General features: G+C 41.9%; 1 protein-coding gene and 1 long non-coding RNA gene across 2 annotated transcripts in view; one reads left to right on the forward strand and one right to left on the reverse strand.

Annotated features, from left to right (window-relative positions):
* The window catches only part of DZANK1 (double zinc ribbon and ankyrin repeat domains 1), a 30,600-nt gene that overhangs the window by 1,158 nt on the left and 5,525 nt on the right, over positions 1–23,917 (forward strand). Inside the window, exons 3-16 of the mRNA XM_076334800.1 lie at positions 613–737; positions 1,393–1,546; positions 2,907–3,024; positions 3,386–3,482; positions 4,250–4,374; positions 4,938–5,023; positions 5,720–5,837; positions 6,798–6,911; positions 10,620–10,712; positions 12,654–12,776; positions 13,826–13,990; positions 14,628–14,856; positions 21,437–21,540; positions 23,668–23,742. Coding sequence (XP_076190915.1) covers positions 629–737; positions 1,393–1,546; positions 2,907–3,024; positions 3,386–3,482; positions 4,250–4,374; positions 4,938–5,023; positions 5,720–5,837; positions 6,798–6,911; positions 10,620–10,712; positions 12,654–12,776; positions 13,826–13,990; positions 14,628–14,856; positions 21,437–21,540; positions 23,668–23,742 — 1,710 coding nt within the window. The 5' untranslated portion in view covers positions 613–628. The remainder of the gene's footprint in view (positions 1–612; positions 738–1,392; positions 1,547–2,906; positions 3,025–3,385; positions 3,483–4,249; positions 4,375–4,937; positions 5,024–5,719; positions 5,838–6,797; positions 6,912–10,619; positions 10,713–12,653; positions 12,777–13,825; positions 13,991–14,627; positions 14,857–21,436; positions 21,541–23,667; positions 23,743–23,917) is intronic.
* LOC143158624 (uncharacterized) lies at positions 1,546–11,611 on the reverse strand. Its single transcript, XR_012995040.1, has 3 exons — positions 11,524–11,611; positions 11,130–11,188; positions 1,546–1,807 (listed from the first exon to the last, which is right to left on the reverse strand). It is a non-coding gene; the product is annotated as an uncharacterized LOC143158624 (long non-coding RNA).

The following is a 23,917-nucleotide window of genomic DNA, read 5'->3' on the forward strand; positions in this document are numbered from 1 at the left end:
TTCACTCTTGAATTCTGTGACACGATTATGACTATGTAAATTATGATAAATCATGTTTGGCACCTGTTTTATAGGTATATTCTTAATGCATACGATAGCTGAGATAAGCTTTAGGAATAGCTGTCTTGTTTTAGTCCTTTTCAGGACATCTTGTATATATTCAGGTGGCCATGATGAAACAAGAGGCTGGTTCTTCCTGCAGAGAAAATGACACCACATCTGCCATGACTAGGGTAGAGATACTTTGCTGTCACTCACTCTTACCATGCATCACTGATGTAAGATGCTAAAGCTGTTTCACTTGAATACATGGAAATCAGACTTGAGCAAGGAAGGCCAAAGTGAAATGAAAGCAACAGTGCCCATCCCAAGCTTTGTTCACAGTTCTGAAACAGGAGAATAAGTCGGAAGTGTGATGGTTGTTAGGATCTTGCTCCTTTTCAATGTGAAAATCATGCAAACGCTAATGAGAACTAACAGTTTAAAGAACCTGGTGTTTTCTCTTTTAAGAGGAACAAATGAAGACAAGGAATCACATTAAAAGACTATTTCTCAATGCATTCTTCTGTTTAGAAAAATTATTGTCTGCCTTTTTGTTTTTCTTTTTTAAAGATCACTGCTGAGAAAAATGACAGCTGGCTCTGTCTCAGTTCCTCAGGTCATACCACTTCGAATACCTCTTCCAGGGAAGGCTAAACATGAAATAGACACAAATACTCTCGTAGAAATAAAATCAGGTATGAATAAGAGCTTTGACTCTATGTAAAACCTTTTCTTATGTGTTCATTTGAAACTTTTAGCCTCTATACTGTTGTTTGCATTTAATTATGATTTTTATGAATGCCCACTTCCTTAAGGAACTTACAAAATTAACCAACATGTTTTGATACACCAAATATACTTGCACTTAATTTTATGCATTCAAACAATATTATTGACATGAGTTATTTCATATATGTTAGCAGTCTTAATTGCGTCCAAGGTCAACCTCTTAAGCTGTCGCATTTCACTTTGACTGCAAAACCAGTGCTTGAAAGTATCATGTGCCAGGCTCACTCCAAAGGTTTTCCTTACAATTTTTGAAATGACACCTTTCACCGTGGGAGAAAATCTCTTTTCTGTCTTTAGAACGGACAAGCTGTTGCAGTTTTCATACAAAACAATTGCACAGCTACTTTATGAAGAGAAATATTGCTTATAATGAAATTGTGTTTGTTGAGTAATTTTTTGTGGGAGAAACAGTTTTGGTCTCAAACATTCAGCCATTTATGGAACTGCTTTATTTTGATTATGTGAGAAAAATCAAGCACAGTAGTGAGTACTTTGAAGTGTAGAGCTTGTTTTTCACAGGTTGAATACAGTTTGGCTAATTACTTTCTCTCTGTCTTTCAGATACACCTGAGGTCTCCATTTATTACACTTTAGACGGAAGTAAACCAGAACTCATTAGGAAACCTGGCTATGGAGAGCATAACACTTTTAAGTATAAGGGTCCTATCATATTACCAGTTGGGAAAATAATGGTCAAGGCACTGGCAGTTACAAAGTAAGTATCCTGTTTTATTTTAGTTGTATTTTGACAAGATATCCCAGTCATGGATTGGAGCCATGCCGTTTAAAGTACTCCATACCTCGCAAACGAGAGATGCTCCTTTCTCCAGCCAGTTTGCAATCTAAGTGATCTTCATGGGTCGCATTGACTTCACTTTCTCATAACACTTTTTATCCATTAAGTGTTTGTGCAGTTGGATTATCTCTTGGATGTTTATCTCCTGGGCTGTGGATGTAGGCCAATGATCCGTAGAGGCTGTGGGTGAGAAACTAATAAAATATACTATACTTAGAGCTCAATCCTTTTGAGCGTGATCATAAAAAATGCCAGAGGAACTAGTATGGTGTTTTCTGGGGTCATCCAGTGATTCAGCAGATTTACAGGAGTTGGTCTTCCCAGGAATCTGCTTAGTTTCTCTTGAAGAAGCACAGAATGCTAAACCTCACAGCTTAAGTACAATGTTAGTACAATGGCAAAGTACAAGGGTAAAGTAAAAATACAATACATAGAAGGAAAACTGGATTTTGCTGCACAGCCACTGACTTTCTCCAAACTAACTTCATGCTTAGAGACAGAGAGAGGACACGTATTCTCTGTCTATACCCTGTTGTATTATCTTTTATTTTCAAGGGAGCGGAAACTTCCACTCCAGCTGGGGATTTGTGCTTGCTGTTCCCCACTATTAGCACCCGCAGGTAGCTTTTGCTTTGTCTGCACTGGAATATAACAACACAAACCTAGGCCTATGTGTATTTTCTGATATCACTACCTGGATTAACACTTGTTTCCAGTATGTTTTTATTAAGACATTTTCAGGTGGGCTAAATAGATGCTCTAGAACGACAATAAATCCTAAATGAATGCTTTGGTCATTTACGGCCATTTTAATGTTACTGCTGTAATTTAATAAATGGTAGAGCATGACAGTTGTTATATCAAATGAGCAGGATGCTACCTGCTGCTTGACTGCGAAAATGAATATGGTATTATGAATGGAAGAAAGTCTTGATCTCCTCTATTTTCTGTGATGCTGGCAAACAGTAGCTACCCCAGAAAGCAGATATAGGAGTGTCAAGAGTTTTACATGTAAAAGATGTTGAAGGATTAAAATATTCATACATTTTATTGGTAACTTCTTAGTGTGCACATTTTAAACTGAAAATACATTTAAAAAAGAACAAAACAAAGCAGTAGTTACTAAGAGTATTGCCCAGGATTATACTTATTAACTGAAGTAATGACTCGCAAGCTTGGAAGAGGTGTACCAGCAAATGAGCCATGTTCATCAGTGATTTACTTTTTGCTACGCATGGGTTTGTGGCCTGTGTATAGTTTTATGAACATTGATTTTCAGGGACGGCAGGGAGAGTACGGTTGTAACAAAGGTATTTCTGGTAGACTACAAGCAACCAAACATCCTCTTCTCTGTTGAAGACAATGACAAGAATTTCCTAAAAGATATCGCCACACAGGCAAGTTTTAGCAAATTTAACTCCCTGTCTGAATATAAAATGTTGTATGTATGGTATTACTTAGAGATTAAACCTTGATGCCTATACTTTTTATATATTTTATTACCTCTGCTCATCTTTGCTGCCTCAGTCCTTTTTGTAACACTAAAATTTCAAGGGGACAATTTTTTTTTCTTCTTCACTGGTCTTTCATTACCAGTTCAGGTCAAATATTTTTAAAACACATTTATCATTTAAGATTTTCAAATGCTTGCCTTGAAAATAAGCATGTACTTTTAAAATCATAACAAATAACTATAGCAGAGAGGATTAGAGCAAAACCAAATATTTCATTTGGAATTCAAATGGAATTACTTTTTAGGAGAGGGAAGGTGGGATGTTTACTACAAAACCAAAGAAGAATGGAGTGAATGTGGAAATCAAGCCTGCCTGGAGTGAAGCACCCCAAGATTTTCAAGGTACAGTATTACTTCATAAGACTGAAATAGACTTCTGTCTTAGCTGAAAATAGGCAGTGTAAGGTTTTCCTCTTATATCATTGGTAAAATATGGGTAATTTCAAAACCATCTCAGAAGACAGAACATCCTCTGGGAATTCCAATTTCAATTGCTCAACACTGTCAATAGAGAACAAAAATTAACTTCCATACATATCACACTACCTCTTAAAACATATTAAAAAGTCATTCATTTCTGAGCAACATAACAAGGCCCAGTCTATATTTCCCTTTGTGCCAGAAAATGTTGTTAAATTGATGGGATTGCAAATCTTTTACAGAGTTCTTTACTGATATTTGCTTGCAGTAAGATTCCAAAATAAGTACACAAAGCAGAAATGAAAGCTTGACCCAGATTTTCTCTATAGATGAAGCCTGTTATTCCATGGTTAACGGCAATGGGACTGTTTAAGAGCAGGGAATCGTATTAATGTTTACTCATTAATTTACTCTTAGGAGCTGGAGTATTTTTGAGCATGCAGGAACGAAGAAAACTGTAAATAGAGAAAAATACAAAAGTAAGCTCTTTCAGAGAGGAATGAGGTTTCTTCTAGTTTAATTTCCTGTAATTCCGTGCAGTTTATTTGAACCCAAAATCTGGATGTCAAATACATTTTTAAATTTGCTTAGCTATTGGCATTTAAAATGAGAGTATGTAATATTCATGTTAAGATATATGTTAACTGCATGAAGTGAATGACAGTGGAATAACAGGATTGTAATTTTAGACTTGGAAACAGAAAGAAAGACTGCTCACAGGTCCCTGCAAGGACCACAGCTCCTTGCCAGTCATTTGGAAACAACAGAGTATGGAGAGGAATCCATCTCAGCCCTACCAATAGAGTCCTTACAGGTAAGCAAAGGGGTGTTGAGGAAAACTGTAAAAGGCTGTCATCAGAACTGAGCTCTCAAAAATACAGATGTGAAGATTTGTGATCATTCTGATATAATCTCTCAGAAATTAATGCCTTTGGCTGTATTATACAGTACTAATTTAAATTTACTGGTAATGACACACTGGAATAGGAATGCCCAAAGCCGTACACAGTTACAGTAAGGACAAAACCAGGCAAAGCAAATTAACAATGCCTGCGTTCCTACTAATTCTCTTCTAATACATTACTGAATCTGCAATTAGCAAATAATTATTGCTATAGGTTGGCAAGTTGGTATTTAAAACTTAATATTCAGTAACACTGTCTTGGAAGTAAAGAGCAAGACATTGATTTATTTTTATTGGTAGAAGCTGTGGGTCCTTAATGCAGCTAATGGGGGAATCAAGAGTAGCAGATATTCCTTAAAGTAATGCATTTCAGTGCCGTTTGTCTCAAATAACATCTTTAGCTGATTTAGCTACCCTTATATGCGTTTTGCAAATACGCACTTACTAAGGCTAAAGAATTACCTTTATTTCAGTTTGCTAGTTCTTCTGCAGTGACTAGCCGGAAAAGCTTAGCAAGCACACAGGTGGCAAGGATCCAGAGGGAAACAGATTTCCTCAAGTAAGTGACTTCTCCTTTTTACATATTTGTCCTTGGAAAGTAACTGAGCAATTGCCTTTTGCAACCAAGTTGATAATACTGTGGGGCTCTATAAAAACGAGGAAAGCAAAGACAGACACTGGCTCATAACTGGAGAATGTGATCTAGGTAGGGCTTTGAAAATTCTTTCTCTTATATATAGTTTTATTTACATCTCACCATACACAGTTATCAACTATCTTATCATCCTTTAAAAAAAAAATTCCTAACACCTGTAGGATCAGAGGAAAAGCTGTCTTTTCACATTAGAGTACAGCCCTCACTGCTGTAGGTTAAAACTGCTCACTGGAGTAGTCTCACAGAACATTAGTGCTTATCAACATTGAAAGGGTTATGTGACCTACATCAGTGGTTCCCCATGTTGCAGCAGCAAGGCCTGATACAGACTGCATGTCAGGAGACTTGTTTACCTCACATGGTGAGGAAGAAAGTATGAAACTCCATAGCAGCCAGAGAGCTTTCTACCTTGCAAAGCTGTTTAGAGTTCAGAACCTCACATCATGGACGCTGAGGCATGGTCTGGTGGACCATCATAGCTTGGAAACCACAACTAAGAAATCAGTGGCCTAAGTCCTGTCACAACGGGTTCCAGATTAATCATTATTATGCAGCAGTACAATACCAAAACAAGCTCAGCCAGTTTGCTCTTATTTTCAGATGTGCACACTGTTCTGCACCTCGCCTGTCTGACCCCTTGGCTCACTTCTGTCAGGAATGTGGATCTCCTATCCCACCCGTGCCAGTACGTCGCTTCCCACCCCCTGAAGGGGCGCAGGTCAGCAAAACATCATAACAAACAACAAATCCTCTTTGGAGAAACCAACTTCCTCAGCAAATTACACATTCAGTGCTGGCAAAACCATTATTTAGTCACACTTTCATTTGGGAAGCTGATTGCCTTATTTTGTTCAATACCTTTAGCAGTGGACCCGATGTAATTCTTAAATGATGGGCAAAATTAACTATAGATTGCTTCAAGTGCCTTATACTTTAATAAGGATAACAATGAAAAAGTAAATTGTGCTTTATTCACTTGTGCCAGGAAGCATCACCGAATTCAGATTCCTCCTTATCCTGCAACAACAACCACTGTATCTTCAGGACCTGCATATGCATCTTATTCCATTGCTAACTAGTGCAGTTAGTTAGTTAGTAACTAGTGCCTATGTCATGGCTGTAGAAGATCCATCTAATATGCCTGAAACATTAAACGGTGGCATGTGTGGGCATATGTAAGAGCACCGAGTTTTTACAGTGATGCCTGTAACTATCTTCTCTAAGCTCTTCCCAAGAGATAATAACCTGATCTAACAAGTCAATGGTGTATTTTTTTTCCTGTATCATCAGAAAGTTGTCTTGTCTGGGGCAATGCTGTAGTTTCAAGTGATGGCTGAGAATATTCAGCACCTCTTTAGATTAGGTTCATAATTAGGAGGATTTGAACTACCTGCACATATTTTATAGTAGCATTTTAAATTTACTGAAAATTAACTTAGTACCTTTCTGGCATATTTTTAGTAGTCAGTAAAGCATTCTCTTTCCAGTTGTCTTCATATTTTCTCAATAGCCTTTGATCTTTAAGGATCAATATCAGTATCTGTTGCTGTCAGTTGCTATGTTTCCAGTGACTTTGCTGCTGATGTAGACTCTAACCAGGAAAATACTGAAAATCTCATGATAACCTTAATGATCTCATTATGGTCCTTAACATGATGTGATGTGGCTTTTTCTTCAGATGGCACCGTGTCTTGAATGCAGACATCTTGTGCCAATGAATACACCCACGTGCATTGTATGTGAGTCGCCAATAGCTCCACAGCTGCAGCCCCAAACCAACAACTGCATAAAGGTACTTGAGAATAAATACAACAAAATAGCAATTTACCTCCTGGCATGCATTCTTCTAACAGATGACTTCATTACAAATATTTTGATCCAACTTGGGTTTGTGTAATTACATTATGACAGCTTTAAGAGTTAGTAGGATTAAAAACACCTTGAATAGAAACAATCATTAAAGGTAAACCACATAAGCTCAGGAAGGCATGCTGAAGAGCACATCATGTAGCAGTCTGAATGACAGGAATGCATGCACTTGTGTTCAGTAGAGAGATATTCTATGATTTATGGCCTTAGTATTACTAAGCATTTTAAGTTTATTAAATATGTCCTCATTACTCTGCTTACCTCATTTGATTGTAAGTGCTTAGCACAGATGTGCTGGCAGGACTGGGGCAGTGGGTATATGCCCCAAACTTTAGAGCGCAGTCTTGATCAATGATCCAAAAGTGCTGGTGGTCTTAACTAGACAAAACTTGCCCTACAAAATACTCCCTACCCAGGGGTATGGGGACCCAAGTAGGCACCCTCCTCGATCCCCCCAGTCAGGGGAAAGGGTGCGAGGAGGAGAGGACTGATACTGCATGTCCACAATTGGTTGCAGAGCTGGTGTCAGCAACAAGGTTTTGGTTTCTATGATAGTGGACCCTGTTTGAGGATCAACATCTCCTTAGGAGAGATGGGACCCACCTCACAGGGCAAAGGTATCGTTGCCAGCAGGAGAGCTGGGCTAGTAAGAAGGGTTTTAAATGAGAAACAACAGGGGAGGGAGGGTTACCAGCAGCCCTGTGAGGGTATGATGGACAGGGCTGACAAGCAAAGGGTTTTGGGTGATGTGGACAAAAGGGAACACTTAATCAACAAAATAGAGCTTAAGTGAGGTTGCCTCAAACATTTGCATGTAAGCAAGGAAGTGCCTATAAGGCAGCATGATGGGGAAACTCCCCTAGACCCTTTCTGTGAAATCAGCATGCTGGGGTCCTTCTCTGAAGCGCCTGTACACTAACGCAAGCAGTATGGGGAGTAAACTCAAGGAATTAGAGATCTGTGTGCAGTTGCAGGGCTATGATCTTGATGGGACCATGGAGACATGGAGGGATGGCTCGCATGACCGTATGGGTGACATCATAGTGGGTGTCTGCTGTAGACCACCTGACCAGGAAGAACCAGTGGATGAGGCCTTCTACAGACAGCTAGAAGTAGGCCCACATTTGCAGGTCCTGGTCCTCATGGGGGACTTTAAGCACCCTGATATCTGCTGGAGGAACAACACAGCAGGGCAGAAGCAATCCAGAGGTTCCTGGAAAACATTGATGACAACTGCTTGATACAAGTGATACAGGAGCCAGTGAGGAATGGTGCTCTGCTGGGTCTCATACTTACAAAGCAGGAAGGGCTTCTTGGGGATATGAAGGTCAAAGACAGCCTTGGCTGCAATGACCATGAGATGGTGGAGTTCAGGACCCTGAGAGGAAGGAGCAGGGGCAAAAAGCAAGATCACGGCCCTGGACTTTAGGAGAGCAGACTTTGGCCTCTTCAGGGATCTGCTTCAAAAAGTAAAATGATATCCTGGGCTGCATTTAGGAAGTGTGGTGCCAGCAGGTAAAGGGAGGTGATCCTTCCCCTCTACTCAGCATTAGCAGAGGCTGTATCTGGAGTACAGTGTCCAGTTCTGGGCTCCCCAGTACAAGAGAGACATGGACATACTAGAGAGAGCCTAACAAAGAGCCACTAAGATGATTAAGGAACTGGAGCATCTGGAGGAAAGACTGAGAGAGCTGGGACTGTTTAGTCTAGGGAAGAGAAGGCTTGGGGGAATCTCATCAATGTATATAAATATCTGAAGGGAGGGTATAAAGAAGACAGAGCCAGGCTCTTTCCAGTGATGCCCAGTAACAGGACCAGAGGCAATGGGCACAAACTGAAACACAGGAGGTTCCCTCTGAACATCAGGAAACACTTTTTTATTGTGAGTGTGACTGAGCACTGGCACAGGTTGCCTAGAGAGGTTGTGGAGTCTCCATCCTTGGAGATATTCAAAAGCCATCTGGACATGGTCCTGGGCAACCTGCTCGGGGTGGCCCTGCTTGAGCAGGGCGGGGTTGGACCTCCAGAGGTCCCTTTCAACCTCAACCATTCTGTGGTTCTGTGATAATTGCAAGAGAACATTTTTGGAAAGAGAAATATTGACTGAAGACTATCAGATAACAAAGGAGATTGATAATCTGAGGCAGTTACCAGCTTGATGTCAAAGTAGATTATAGACATTGGCCAAATTTAATGTTTTATGACAACCTTCATGTAGGTGCAAAGACAAACCTGAACTAATTGGTGCCAACAATCAAAATATCAGACTCCTTATTCTTAGCCCTGGTGGAAACTGACTTGTTGATAGCGACCGTGCTAAGATCTTTTAGGGCACCCTCATGATATATTATTATTATTATTATTATTATTATTATTATTATTATTATTATTATTATTATTATTATTAATTTTCCTTGCAGATAGTGGACTACCTGTTTTGTGTGAGTGCAGTGACTAAGCAAACTGACACTAATACATAAAAAGATCTGGAGGTATTGATGCTGGATATCCTGTGGAAACTGTACCATAGTTTTAAAAAAATTGTCACCAACATACGTAGATTTGTGATGACCAGGCAATATGGCCTAACTAAAGTCTGAAGCCCACAGTATAGACTTGAAGGATCTGCAGGGCTGAATAACCACAGCACTTTGTAAGATCAAGTCCTCTTAGAATCATAGAATCATTAAGGTTGGAAAAGACCTCTAAGATCATCAAGTCCAACCATCAACCCAACACCACCATGCCCACTAAACCATGTCCCTATGTGCTGCATCTACACGTCTTTTAAATACCTCCAGGGATGGGAACTCCACCACTTCCCTGGGCAGCCTGTTCCAATGTTTAACCACTCTCTCAGTAAAGACATTTTTCCTCACATCCAATCTAAACCTTCCCTGGCACAACTTGAGGCCATTTCCTCTCGTCCTATCGCTTGTTACTTGGGAGAAGAGACCGACACCCACCTCGCTACAACCTCCTTTCAGGTAGTTGTAGAGAGCGATGAGGTCTCCCCTCAGCCTCCTTTTCTCCAGGCTAAACAACCCCAGTTCCCTCAGCCGCTCCTCATAAGACTTGTTCTCCAGACCCCTCACCAGCCTCGTTGCCCTTCTCTGGACACGCTCCAGCACCTCAACGTCCTTCTTGTAGTGAGGGGCCCAAAACTGAACACAGTATTCGAGGTGCGGCCTCACCAGTGCCGAGTACAGGGGCACGATCACTTCCCTACTCCTGCTGGCCATGCTGTTTCTGATACAGGCCAGGATGCCATTGGCCTTCTTGGCCGCCTGGGCACACTGCCGGCTCATGTTCAGCCGGCTGTCGACCAACAGCCCCAGGTCCTTTTCCGCCAGGCAGCTTTCCAGCCACTCTTCCCCAAGCCTGTAGCGCTGCATGGGGTTGTTGTGGCCCAAGTGCAGGACCCGGCACTTGGCCTTGTTGAACCTCATACAGTTGGCCTGGGCCCATCGATCCAGCCTGTCCAGGTCCCTCTGCAGAGCCTTCCTACCCTCAAGCAGATCAACACTCCTGCCCAACTCGGTGTCGTCTGCAAACTTACTGAGGGTGCTCTTATTATTGTTGTTCACAGTTTTCAAATATTATGTGAAATATATTCTTTCTCTATTTAAAGGGTAAAGTAATTTGTCAGGCGTGTGGCACAGGAAATCCTCTTCACCATAAACACTGTGTGACTTGTGAAAGCAAACTGCCTGAAATACAGATGGTAAGGCTTCTTGCATCAATCACACTAGGGTTAATCAAATCAAAGCATAACATTATTTTCCTTTGGAAAACTGAAGTCATATCCCTGTGTGCCTATGTTACAAAAGCAGAGAATCCCTCCCCCATGCCATATTCAAGCCCAGTACTCCCACAGATGCTCCATCACAAATGTCCAGCTAAACATAAGCGTATCGTATACCTTTAAGTTTCTCCTGTGGAGGTCGGGATTGCAAATGCCGTTGTGAAAGCTCAGAAGGCTCTTAGAAAACAGGTAGTCTTGGCTCCAAGGGAGTCTTGTCTGTGTTCAGATTATTTCCAATTGCAATAGAAAACTTGCGTATATACATCAGGAAGATCATTCTCGTTGATTTCAATTATTTTGTGAAAATAAAATATTCTTTTACATTATTTTTCTTACCTCCATTTGCTGCTTCCCCTGCGTGCATACAGCTACTATGCTTGTATTTGGCTGTGACTCTGCACAGAGGTGAGAAAAGCAACAGTAAATGTTCCCCCTAAAATTGCTGTCTGTTTCAACTCCCCATTTAGCTTGCTCATTTGGTTCCTTAGAAGAATTTTACTTTCACTTCTGAAGATAAAAGTCTTGTATGAAAACCTTATGGTACATTTAACTTCTCCAGGTTGTGATAAATACAGAAATGAGAGAAGAATAATGATCTGCAAGTTAAAATCTTCTGATTATATTGGCAACATCCTGAGTTCTAAAACTGTCAGTAGCTAGAGGCAAAGGTCTCTTGTATAGCCACTGAGGTGTCATTTCAAAGTGAACTTCAGTAGGAATCTGTACTTACCTGAGATAAACATATGTTTAACTGCTTCACTGAATATAGATATTAATATGTAGCTGCATACGTAGTTAGGCATATGACTTGAGTGGTGAGACCTGTAGTAGCTAAGAGAGAAAGTTAAATGCTTAATAAATTATTATTAATAGTAATCAGAATTTTACTAATAGTAGTGATTAATTAGTGATAACAATAGTCATTCCTGAATAATTAATTAGTAATAATGCTGATATTACTATTAATGGTTATTAAATAATTTAGATTTAGAACATGTTTAGACTTGTGCTCTTGTAAATTTTATCTTCCAAACGAACCCCCAAGTTACATAATTCAAATTGCAATGCAGGCCACAGATGAAAATAGGGCTATTTCATCTTTGCTTACTTGCTGTTGCGGTGTCTGTAATCAAAATAATTTTCCTTGGGTTCTGTTCCTTATCCATATACCTGACTTGCAGAGAAAATAAACTTCATAAAGCCCTGAGGCAAAACCTAACAAAACATTTTAAGACCTATTTGTCCTAACTAGGATCTATAATCAGCCTCTAGAAGTTTCAGCTGAAAAATCTGTTTTCTTTTGCATACTCATATAAGTTAATTGTAGTAGGAAAGCTAGGTAATATATAACTTGTATGAGGTAAAAGAGTGCAAAAAAAAGTTTATGTAGCAAATACCAAACGGAGAGAAAACTCATTGTCTGAACACGCTCTCCCTGCCATACTACTACAAAGAAAGGTACAAAGAAAAATAGCTGTTTGTGTTCTGGATTTGAAAATATAAGTTATCAGCAGAGAAACCTCCTCTTAACTTTGAGTGTACTTATACATGGGGCTATATTAATAAATACTCAGTGTAAAAGGACACGATTGATAAGGAAATAATTTTTTTTTGCGCTCAGTTCTGCTAAAAATATTTAAAAATTAATTAATGCCACATTTTACTGTGGTTTTGTAATGAAAAAAATTACAGGTTAGATCCAAGTCAGTCTGTTGCTTATTCTAAGTTGAAACAATTCTTTTAGGCTGAATATTACTTTATGTTATCAAAGTAGCTTGCTTTCCTCTTTCACCTTACTTGGCTTGTGAACTTTTCTTCATAAGAAGTATTTTCTCCCTAATGTTTTTTTTGTTTTATTAGCCCATGTTTGGAGGAGACACCCCCTCGCCTTATCCCAGTAAGCAAAGGAAGACAGTTTCGTGCTCAAAATGCAATCATGTTAACCAATGGGATGCCCGTTTCTGTGACCGGTGTGGAGCCAAGGCACGTGCTCTCAGTGTTTGTGTTGACAAATCTGTTTTTACTCATCTGTGACCTGCAGCAATTTCAAACTTATCTTTGCAAAACTTTTGTCAGTTAGTACATAGCTTATTATTATCAAAATACTTGCTTAGAGCACATGGGATTATACAGAGAAAAATTAAAGGCTTAGATGACATCCTAACCCCACGTCAGTCAGCAACTTAAGGGTTTAGAGATGTAAACAAATTACCATGGGTCAACGAGCATCAGCTCATTGCATCAGTTCAGATGCAGTAGCTGTGTACTCTGCCAAAGTAACTTATCCATCAAAGGTTAAAGTATAGGCTAACCTAATACAAGTTTTCCCATGTCTACTCTGGGCTATGATCACCTATACAGGTAATCAGCAGAGATGAGATGATGCATGCAATTTTTTTTGGCTGAAGGCCTCATTAACTTCACTGAAGACAAGTACTTTCTCTTAACTGCTGCTCAGTAGAGCTTTTGCATGGTACAATCAATGTAAACAATTTGCTCTGGTATATATTTTTGTAAGTATAGTGTTTCAAGCTAAGATCACACTTGGGGAGAATTTTTTTTTTTCCTGTGAGCTGAGTCTACATAAAATTTTAAACACTCCCCTATATGCATACATAACCATTGGTCCTGTACTGTACCAGGGGACTTGGGGTGGTGGGGGTAGCGTTAGAATTGAACAGGAAAGAATTGCAGTCAATATTCAACATCAGAGCACACACTAGTAATGACAGGGCTCTGCCAAAGAAAATAAGTATTTTTGAAAGTGTATGTTAAAAAAATAACATACCAAAATGCTAGATCTGTCTGAAAAAATGTTTGCCTCCATAGCACAGTGCTGAGAGAGCTGAAGATTTATACTGTATTGCATCTGCCAGTGTGTTAGCAGACTGGTATCCTGGTTAATATTTCTAATCTAATAGCTTTAGGTAGTGCTACTTTTTCTTCCTTTTAATTCATGTCACTGCTTTTATCTTTCCTGAAGCACGCATCATGTGTTTCTGTAGTGACAAGCGTTTCATTCAACTTTCCAGCCTGGACCTCCTCCATCCTACTTTACTTGTTTCAAGTGTGGTACAAGCAACCGTCCATACGCCCGCTTCTGTGGGTCCTGTGGTGTTTACATAGAGCCCCCATCAAGGGTGGGTTCTCAGAACGGCAGTCTCACGGATGCTGGGGACTCACTGGGATTTTCTGAGGTAAGACACACAGTATTATAAAGCCGGGCTTGAACACAGCTAAAAGGCTAGTCCACTGCAGGTATAGATCAGCACAACTCCATTCATTTCCTCTTTGAGACAACGTTGTGGTCTGTGAGCAAGCTGAGGGCAAAACCGAGGATATGTTTATTCTGCGAACTGCTTTCTGCCAAAACGTAGCCTTAGCCAAAGGCCTTAATCCAGCCTTATTCTAAATAGGAAAGTGAGAAACAACCAGCTTTTCAAAAGTCTTAGCTCTTTAAGTACTTTTATCTTATTACTTGTGAATTGTGTCCTGCCGATACAAGGTATTCTTTCATGCATATGTAACAGTGCTTTGAAAACTCTGTTTTAAGAAAGACCATAATACTTAGCAAGGCCAGCTTTTGTCCTACAAAAGCATACACGTCATTCTGCTGGCAATCATGAAGAGTTTTGCTTTTGCTTGAATATTTTTGATAAGTTGCTTCATTGTTACAGACTGGTAATTAAAATCAAGAATTGTTACTGATTCTTCCCGCTAGCTTTTTCATTCCTTTACAATTTTGTATACTGTTCTAGTTAATTTCTGCTTGTAAGCCATTTAATTATATCTAATTTTATTACTTACACTTTTCCTTCCCCTCACTCCCCACAGGCTAAACAATTTCAAGCTCAAGTTGCCTGGCAGCCTCTTCCTATTTCCTTGCCCAAATCAAGGGCAGAACGAAAAGAAAGAGAAGATAAAGGAACCCAAACCATTGGACTTTTTTACCCATCTAGCAAACTGTTGGAAAAGAAGGAGCTTGAGCTGATTTCACAAAAAGAAAAGCTGGAAAAGATGAGTGATCATAAGCCTCTCCTGACGGCCATTAGTCCTGGAAAAGGTTAGTAGTTTTGATTTTATGTTTCTAAACAAAGCTGCGATATATGACCTTGCTTTTTCTTGAAAAGATTATAGGCTATGGAATGTGGCATCAGTAGAACACTGATTTACATCTTTACAAGTTTGTCTTCCCACCAGTCACGTGTAAATGCAGTGCCTTAGAATTCAGATCACTGATCTCCACCAATAACTAAAAGAAAGCCTATCAGCAATATCAAAATTATGGTTACCTGTGCAAAATTATTACCCCTGTGCAGCCTCAGTAATTTGCTAGTAGTTTGATTTCCTCAGATCCTACAAGATCAGGAGTAGGCATCCTATATTTGAATTGGAAACCGCTGAACAACCACCCCACCTCCCAGCACCCTCCCCACCCCACGCAATATGAAGCTCAGTTAGTACTGCGATAGCGCCTGCTGAGAGTATGGTTAAATGAAACTCTGAGACACAGGGGATCGTAACTCTTGAAAAATATGATGAGGCTTGTCTACGTGAAGAACTTGTTTGGGGTGCTGTTGTGGAATAAATTATAGATGTTTCGGAAGTGAAGGAAACTAAAGTAGAGAAAGGGATTCTTAACAGGATTACAAAAAAATACAGTTGGTAGAAACCTTGAGAGCTCTTGTAGGCTCCATCTTCCAGCCCCACAAAGGTATCAGGACATCTACGTCACTCATTGCAGAGACCGTCCATGCACAGACTAGTGTATCGGTACTGCAAACGATTTTGTTTCACAGTCCCTGGTTTGGTCAGTTAGTTCTTTGTGGAATCACTTGATTGTTTGCTGTCATTAAAAAGTTTGCAATTTTTAGAGATTTTAGTTTTACTATCCTGGGAAAACTCCAACTTCAGCTTTCCGGATCCCAAACCCTTGAAGACAGTCCATCAGTATTAATTAGGGACCTAATAAATGGCCCAGTTTGCAAAATTGTCTTTAATCTCACGGGTCAGTCCAGCTGTGCAGTCCAGAGAATAAGTTAATTTTAAATCACTACAGCATCAAACCATGGTTACTCTTTTTGATCCGCTTTCTCATCTCTAGCTCTTTTCTACAATCAGAGGGTCAACCCCTCGGGCCATTATTGTAGTTATCTATCTGTTGGGTAGAAAAAGTCACTAATGAATGTTAGAATTTCCTGTTTTGACTCTGTGTATAAATAGCCAGATGATGCACTTTTATTTTTGAAATTATCACTAGGGAAATCTGTTTTCCTACTCCTTTGCTCTGAAATGTGGCGTGTTCTCCTAGACATCACTGTAGGAAATACAACACTTGACTCAACATGTCAGGGAGCTTAATCTAGGCAAACGAGGATGTAGATGAAGGTCCATCCAGGAGGTTGCCTAGGGCGAGGCAGTCAGCCCCACGCATTATGACTGCCTCTGCTAAGAAAAAAAGGAGGGTAATTGTCATAGGCGATTCCCTTCTGAGGGGAACAGAGGGCCCGATATGCCGACCGGCCCCGTCCCACAGGGAAGTCTGCTGCCTCCCTGGGGCCCGGGTCAGAGACATTACTAGGAAGCTCCCTGGTCTGGTACGGCCTTCTGACTACTACCCGCTGTTGGTTATACAGGCTGGCAGGGATGAGGTTGCAGAGAGAAGTCCTGCAGTGATCAAAAGGGACTTCAGGGCACTGGGGCGACTGGTTGAAGGATCGGGAGCACAGGTAGTGTTTTCCTCTATCCCTACAGAGGCAGGGAAGGATACTGAAAGGAACAGGAAAACACACCTGATCAACGCGTGGCTCAGGGGCTGGTGCCATCGGTGGAATTTTGGCTTTTTTGATCACGGGGAGGTTTACACGGCACTGGGCCTGCTGGCGACAGATGGAGTCCAGCTATCTCACAGGGGGAAAAGGATCATTGCTCATGAATTGGCAGGGCTCATTGAGAGGGCTTTACACTAGGTTCGAAGGGGGAAGGGGATAAAACCAGGCTCACTAGAGATGAGCTTAGGGGTGGCATGCCGATGCCAGGGGTGAAATCGATAGCCCAGCTCAAGTGCATCTACACCAATGCACGCAGCATGGGCGGCAAACAGGAGGAGCTGGAAGCCATTGTGCGGCGGGAGAGATATGACTTAGTCGCCATCACAGAAACATGGTGGGGTGACTCTCACGGCTGGAGTGCTGCAATGGATGGCTATAGACTCTTCAGAAGGGACAGGCGAGGAAGGAGAGGCGGTGAGGTGGCCCTGTATGTTAGGGAGTGTTTCGGTTGTATAGAGCTCAACGATTGTGATGATGATACGGTTGAGTGTTTATGGGTAAGGATGAGGGGGAAGGCCAACGAGGCAGATATCCTGCTGGGAGTCTGTTATAGACCACCCAACCAGGATGAAGGGGTGGATGAAGCGTTCTACAAGCGACTGGCAGAAGTCTCTCAATCGCTAGCCCTTGTTCTCATGGGGGACTTCAACTTCCCGGATGTCTGCTGGAAATACAACATGGCAGAGAGGAAGCAGTCTAGGAGGTTCCTGGAGTGTGTGGAAGACAACTTCCTGACACAGCTGGTAAGTGAGCCTACCAGGGGAGGTGCCTCGCTCGACCTGCTGTTTACAAACAGAGAAGGACTGGTGGAAGATGTGGTGGTCGGAGGCCGTCTTGGGCTTAGCGACCATGAAATGATAGAATTCTCGCTTCTTGGTGAAGTAAGGAGGGGGGGCAGCAAAACCGCAACCATGGACTTCCGGAGGGCGGACTTTGGCCTGTTCAGGACGCTGGTTGAGAGAGTCCCGTGGGAAACAGTCCTGAAGGGCAAAGGGGCCCAGGAAGGCTGGACGATCTTCAAGAAGGAAGTCTTAAAGGCGCAGGAGCAGGCTGTCCCTGTACGCCGTAAGAAGAACGGGCGGGGAAGACGACCGGCCTGGCTGAACGGGGAGCTCTTGCTGGGACTCAGGAAAAAAAGGAGAGTTTACCGCTTGTGGAAGAAGGGGCAGGCGACTCAAGAAGAGTACAGGGATCTCATTAGGTCATGCAGAGAAGAAATGAGAAAGGCAAAAGCCCAGCTAGAATGCAATCTGGCCGCTGTCGTTAAAGACAACAAAAAAAGTTTTTACAAATATATTAATGACAAGAAGAGAGCCAAGGAGAATCTCCATCCTTTATTGGATGTTGGGGGGAACATTGTCACCGAGGATGAGGAAAAGGCTGAGGTACTCAATGCCTTCTTTGCCTCAGTCTTTGACAGGCAGACCAGTTATCCTCAGGGTACTCGGCCCCCCGAGCTGGAAGACAGGGATGGCGAGGAGGATGAACCCCCCATAATCCAAGAGGAAGCAGTCAACGACCTGCTACGCCACCTGGATGCTCACAAGTCTATGGGGCCAGATGGGATCCACCCGAGAGTGCTGAGCACTCTTGGTGCTGAGCACCACTTGGCAGAGGTGCTCGCCAAGCCACTCTCCATCATTTATCAGCAGTCCTGGTTAACGGGGGAGGTCCCGGACGACTGGAGGCTTGCCAATGTGACGCCCATCTACAAGAAGGGCCGGAAGGAGGATCCGGGGAACTACAGGCCTGTCAGCCTGACCTCGGTGCCAGGGAAGATTATGGAGCGGTTCATCTTGAGGGCGCTCACAACGCATGAGCGGGACAACCAGGGGATCAGGCCCAGCCAGCACGGATTCATGAGAGGCAGGTCCTGCTTGACCAACCTGATCTCCTTCTATGACCAGGTGACCCACCTAGTGGATGAGGGAAAGGCTGTGGATGTGGTCTACCTGGACTTCAGTAAGGCCTTTGACACCATCTCCCACAGCATTCTCCTAGAGAAGCTGGCGGCTCACGGCTTAGACAGGTGGACTCTTCGCTGGGTCAAAAACTGGCTGGACGGCCGGGCCCAGAGAGTTGTGGTGAATGGAGTTCTATCCAGTTGGCGGCCGGTCACGAGCGGTGTTCCCCAGGGCTCAGTTTTGGGGCTGGTCTTGTTTAATATCTTTATCAATGATCTGGATGAGGGGATCGAGTGCACCCTCAGTAAGTTTGCAGACGACACCAAGTTGGGTGGGAGTGTTGATCTGCTCGAGGGTAGGAAGGCTCTGCAGAGGGACCTGGACAGGCTGGATCGATGGGCCCAGGCCAACTGTATGAGGTTCAACAAGGACAAGTGCCGGGTCCTGCACTTGGGCCACAACAACCCCATGCAGCGCTACAGGCTTGGGGAAGAGTGGCTGGAAAGCTGCCTGGCGGAAGAGGACCTGGAGGTGCTGGTTGACAGCCAGCTGAACATGAGCCGGCAGTGTGCCCAGGCGGCCAAGAAGGCCAATGGCATCCTGGCCTGTATCAGAAATAGCGTGGCCAGCAGGAGTAGGGAAGTGATCGTGCCCCTGTACTCGGCACTGGTGAGGCCGCACCTCGAATACTGTGTTCAGTTTTGGGCCCCTCACTACAAGAAGGACGTTGAGGTGCTGGAGCGTGTCCAGAGAAGGGCAACGAGGCTGCTGAGGGGTCTGGAGAACAAGTCTTATGAGGAGCGGCTGAGGGAACTGGGGTTGTTTAGCCTGGAGAAAAGGAGGCTGAGGGGAGACCTCATCGCTCTCTACAACTACCTGAAAGGAGGTTGTAGCGGGGTGGGTGTCCGTCTCTTCTCCCAAGTAACAAGCGATAGGACGAGAGGAAACGGCCTCAAGTTGCGCCAGGGGAGGTTTAGACTGGACGTGAGGAAACATTTCTTTACTGAAAGAGTGGTTAAACATTGGAACAGGCTGCCCAGGGAAGTGGTTGAGTCCCCATCCCTGGAGGTATTTAAAAGACGAGTACATGAGGCGCTTAGGGACATGGTTTAGTGGGTGGTGGTGTTGGGTCGATGGTTGGACTCGATGATCTTAGAGGTCTTTTCCAGCCTCAATGATTCTATGATTCAATTCAAATAGTATCAGACATTTGATACTGAAGTTTTTAAATACAAGTGATTAAATAAGGTTGGGGTTTTTTTTTATTTCTTGACCTATCGGCCATTAACTAACCTTCTTTTCTTTTGTGAAGATTAAAAAAAACAGTTAGGACAGGGGGAAATAACAGCAGTACCAAAACACTAATCCTCTGATGTGTACTGTATTTCTTTTTTTGCTGTACTTTGTTTTGAACAGCAGCCAAGTCATTTACCAGGTAAACTTTACAAAGAAGCCTTCCCTCTTCTACTGTAACAAACAGTAAATCAGTGTGATATAGGTGTAATCAACTATTGACAGCATGAATTCAAGTACTCCATCAGTGCTGCCAAAAGTCCTTTTAGATGTAATAAAATGTCAAACATGCAAGAATATGTTCCCAGCCATCTGGATTTTTTGAAATAAAATCTGGGGATCTAGGCTAGTTATGAACCAGTTTACTGTAAATAATGACGACTTCTCTGGAGGGATCACTCACCAAGTAGTAGTCTGGCTTAGGTTTTTTTAATTACTATTTTCAACTTGTATTAGTTTCTGCATGTGAGACCATGGCAGGGAACAATTTATGTTGCTCTGTGGATCCTTTTTTTTATATTCCTTTAAAGCTGCCTAACAAATAAGACTTGCTGGTTTAGTTTGTCATAGCTTCTACCAGTTCGATCTTGGAAGAGACCTCCAAGCACAAAAAGCCTTGTGCACTTGCCTTTTCTTGTAGAAGTCAGAGCAGCGCTTTTCTTCTGACTTGGCTTCTTTTCAGTTTTGAGCTTCACTTAACATGAAGGGAAGGAAAAGGTCAGAGCAACTTCATTGTGTAAGTTAAACAAGGTTACCAAGCCTACACAATTTATTTACAACAGAATAAATCACGCTCTACTTTCCATAAGTATGCTCAAAAATAAAATTAGCCAGATCCTAATAACAATCCCTTAAGAATGAGAACAAGTCCTTTTGTTTCTTTCTCTGATGAAAACAGAACATTGCTTCAGAAATACTTGGACATACTGCAAAAACTCTAAATGGCTTAAGATGAGTTTTGAATCCAGGCACATTCAGCCCCTCACGTTTCATGCCCTGTACCAGCATAAAGGAATGCTGACTCTCTCCCAGACATCCTGACAGGCAAAAGAGCTGGAATGCTTAAGCTTTTAATATGCTTTCCCATATATAATTGAAATGCATTTATTTGGGGAATAATTTACACAGACCAGAATGCCGTATAGGTTGAGTTACTGTGTCTGCAGTTTTCAGATCTGGCTTATTGTTACCTGCCAGTGATCTCAAATCAACTAAAAATCAATTCAATAATGCACAATTGCTTAGTTGTAATATTGTACTTTTTTTTAATGATCTGGAATAGTGTGAGATTCTCCTTCACACAGGGCCAGTTTTGATTCCAAAGGACAAGTCCGAGACATGGGTTTGTTGTGAATAGAGGTGCCCTAAGAATGAATTATAACCTATATAGGTTAATTTTCATATATAATTTCACCTATAAGGTGAAAATATTTCACCTTTTTTTAGGGTATAACTCGCTTCTCCTTTTCTTGATCAGATTAATTTTCTAAAGAAAAATTCAAATTTTTTTGTCTCAGTGAAAATATGCTAGCTTTTAAATCATCCATCACATGAGTAGAAGAAATGTTAATTTCAATTTCAGGGATTTTTCTCCTGCTTAACTCTCTCTGATCAGGTTACTGGAGGAAACAGCTGGATCATGTCTGCGCTCACCTTAGAAGCTATGCTCAGAACAACCTTGAATTCAGGGCACTGATTGGAGAACTTCGAATGGGAAAGGTAGGAAGGAGCTCGTGAGTAATATCTTCCTATGCAGCCTCATGAAAAGATTATTGTGGCTGCTAGATAAACACTGGAAAAATAAATGTCTCCCTTTTCTTTATACCTCGACCTGTTTGTGTGTGTAATTTGTTTTGTCGTTCCATTTTTTTGTTCAGTCTTTTACTGAAGATTTTTTTTTATGCTTTCTTTCCTATGGCAGTTTCTGTTCTTCTCTCCCCCCACAGCTATAAGAGGAGGGCCAGAAAGCCCTTGTTCAGCTGCTTTTATAGTATCCCACAGCAAGCAATCAAGAAAAAGAAGACATCACTGACCTCCGTGTAGTTGGTCAGTTAAATAAGCCCTGCTAGAAATGGGATGTAATGATATGCTTGCCTCTGCTCCGGGCTGGATTATACCAGCAGATAGCAACAATTCTGTTTGGCTACATAGTCTACTTCTAGTATAAACTATACCAGTACCATAGGAACAGGGCATTGCTTTTCTTACTGGAGATGTAGTCTGCAGGATGTCACCAAACTGCATTGAAATGATTAAAGGAGTGATAGCAAGAAGGTGGAAAATGGAGATTCTTCCTAAAGAGTCCTAGAAGATAGGGCTGGTATGACTGAAAGATCATTTGGTCGCTGTCCTGAGGGAGGATCAACTCTGCCTAAACTGTTCCTGACAGATGTTTGCCTTGAAGCTTTCCAAACTCACCAACAATGGAGATTTCACAATTGCCCCAGGCAGTCCGCTTCTGCACTCAATTATCCTTGCTGCTCAGCTGCAGTACTGTATTGCTTTCTTTGGCAGCCCTGCTGGGTTAAGGAGTTGCATCCCCTCACGCTGCTTCCTAGGTGCTGCCAGCACAACTGCTTGTGGCAATGTCCTGCGGACTGGATCAGCGACTGACCCAGGCTAAAAATAGCTCTGGAGGGAAAAAAAGGCCACCAGTGCTAGTACAAAAGTAGGTTGGCAGTGCGCAGCTGGAAGTGGGACGCAGGCAGAAGTAGGGTTGGGAACTCCTTGAACTGGCATAGCTACTGGGAAGCTTTTTCCCAGTGTCTGACCTAAGCCTCCCTTGTTACAGTCCAAACTCACTACTTCTTAGCCTGTCCTGACTGATGTGACACACCAGTCAAAAAAAAAACAGTTTTAGCACATAGAAATGACTACAGAAAAGTTCATGAATACTGGGGGTCAGAAATCTAATTATCATTTGGCAGATTACACTTTTGGGAGGTATGACGCTCCATCAGATACTGTGCATCTGCATTCTATACCCACTGAGGCCTACTGGGTCCACCAATATGTTCAGAAGCTGTAGTACAAGTATAAAGGTAAAAGATACCTGCTTGATGGAGATGAAGTATAGGTCCACTGCAACTTGTTTCCTTTGCTAGAGGATTCAAAAACGTATGCCAGAAAAATATTAAATTGCCTAGAGAAGGCTATTCCTGATGCTTCTTGGCCTTTTGTCATTCTATTGTCTTGAAACCACTGCCCCCAAAAGTAACAGAAATGATTCAAAGCAGATGCCATCTGTCTGGGTTTAATGCTGTTTTTTCATTTTTCCTGCGGATTAGAAATATAATTAACCTTCTCTCAAAATTCTCAACCTGCTGCAATATAACATTGTCAGCTTCATTCCACTTCTTTATAATCCCTTGTGCACTTATTTATGTGTAACTTCAATAGCCTTCTTGCCAGCACTACTGTCTCAATGAATTGATATAGAAATATATAGAAATATAGCCCACATTTTACTACAGACTGTGCTTCTACAGACTGGTACAACTAAAGCAGCAACCAGTTCTCCTGGAGTAGAGTCCTAAGGACAACACAGCCTTTCATGCAGCTGCAAAATCTGGGTGGAGAATGACTGAACTTTCATGAAACGTAGCATTATTACATCTTTTGGATTCATTTGGCATTTCAGTCATTCTGATATTTCCAGTTACTCAAAATACCACCTGCCCCTTGCTGAGTCAGATGGGAAATGTTGGTACGATATCACAAGTAGGCAAAGGCCACGTGTGATTTTGTGTATTGGCTCCATAATAAACATCATCAGCAAGACTTATGCCTAAAACTACTTCTGTGTACTTTTTGTAAGAGATACTAACGGCTGCTCTTTCCCTCTAGATTAATTCTGCTACCATCCGTGAGGATGACTATGAAGTCACTATTACATTGAATTACGCTCTTGCCATTAACAAGGTCAGTTCGGGGGATGAGGCCCGTTGTTAGGTAGCTGGTCTAAAGCTGTTGCTAGACCAGCCAGTGTAACACTGATACATTTTAAATTCAGGTCTAAACAAGAAATTCTTTTGTTCAGAGGGTGTTAACTCATCGCTTCAGAGAAAGGTATCTTTTTCTTCTTCTGTTGCAGCTG

Source organism: Aptenodytes patagonicus, chromosome 3 (assembly GCF_965638725.1).
Source record: "Aptenodytes patagonicus chromosome 3, bAptPat1.pri.cur, whole genome shotgun sequence".
Classification (NCBI taxonomy): Eukaryota; Metazoa; Chordata; class Aves; order Sphenisciformes; family Spheniscidae; genus Aptenodytes; species Aptenodytes patagonicus.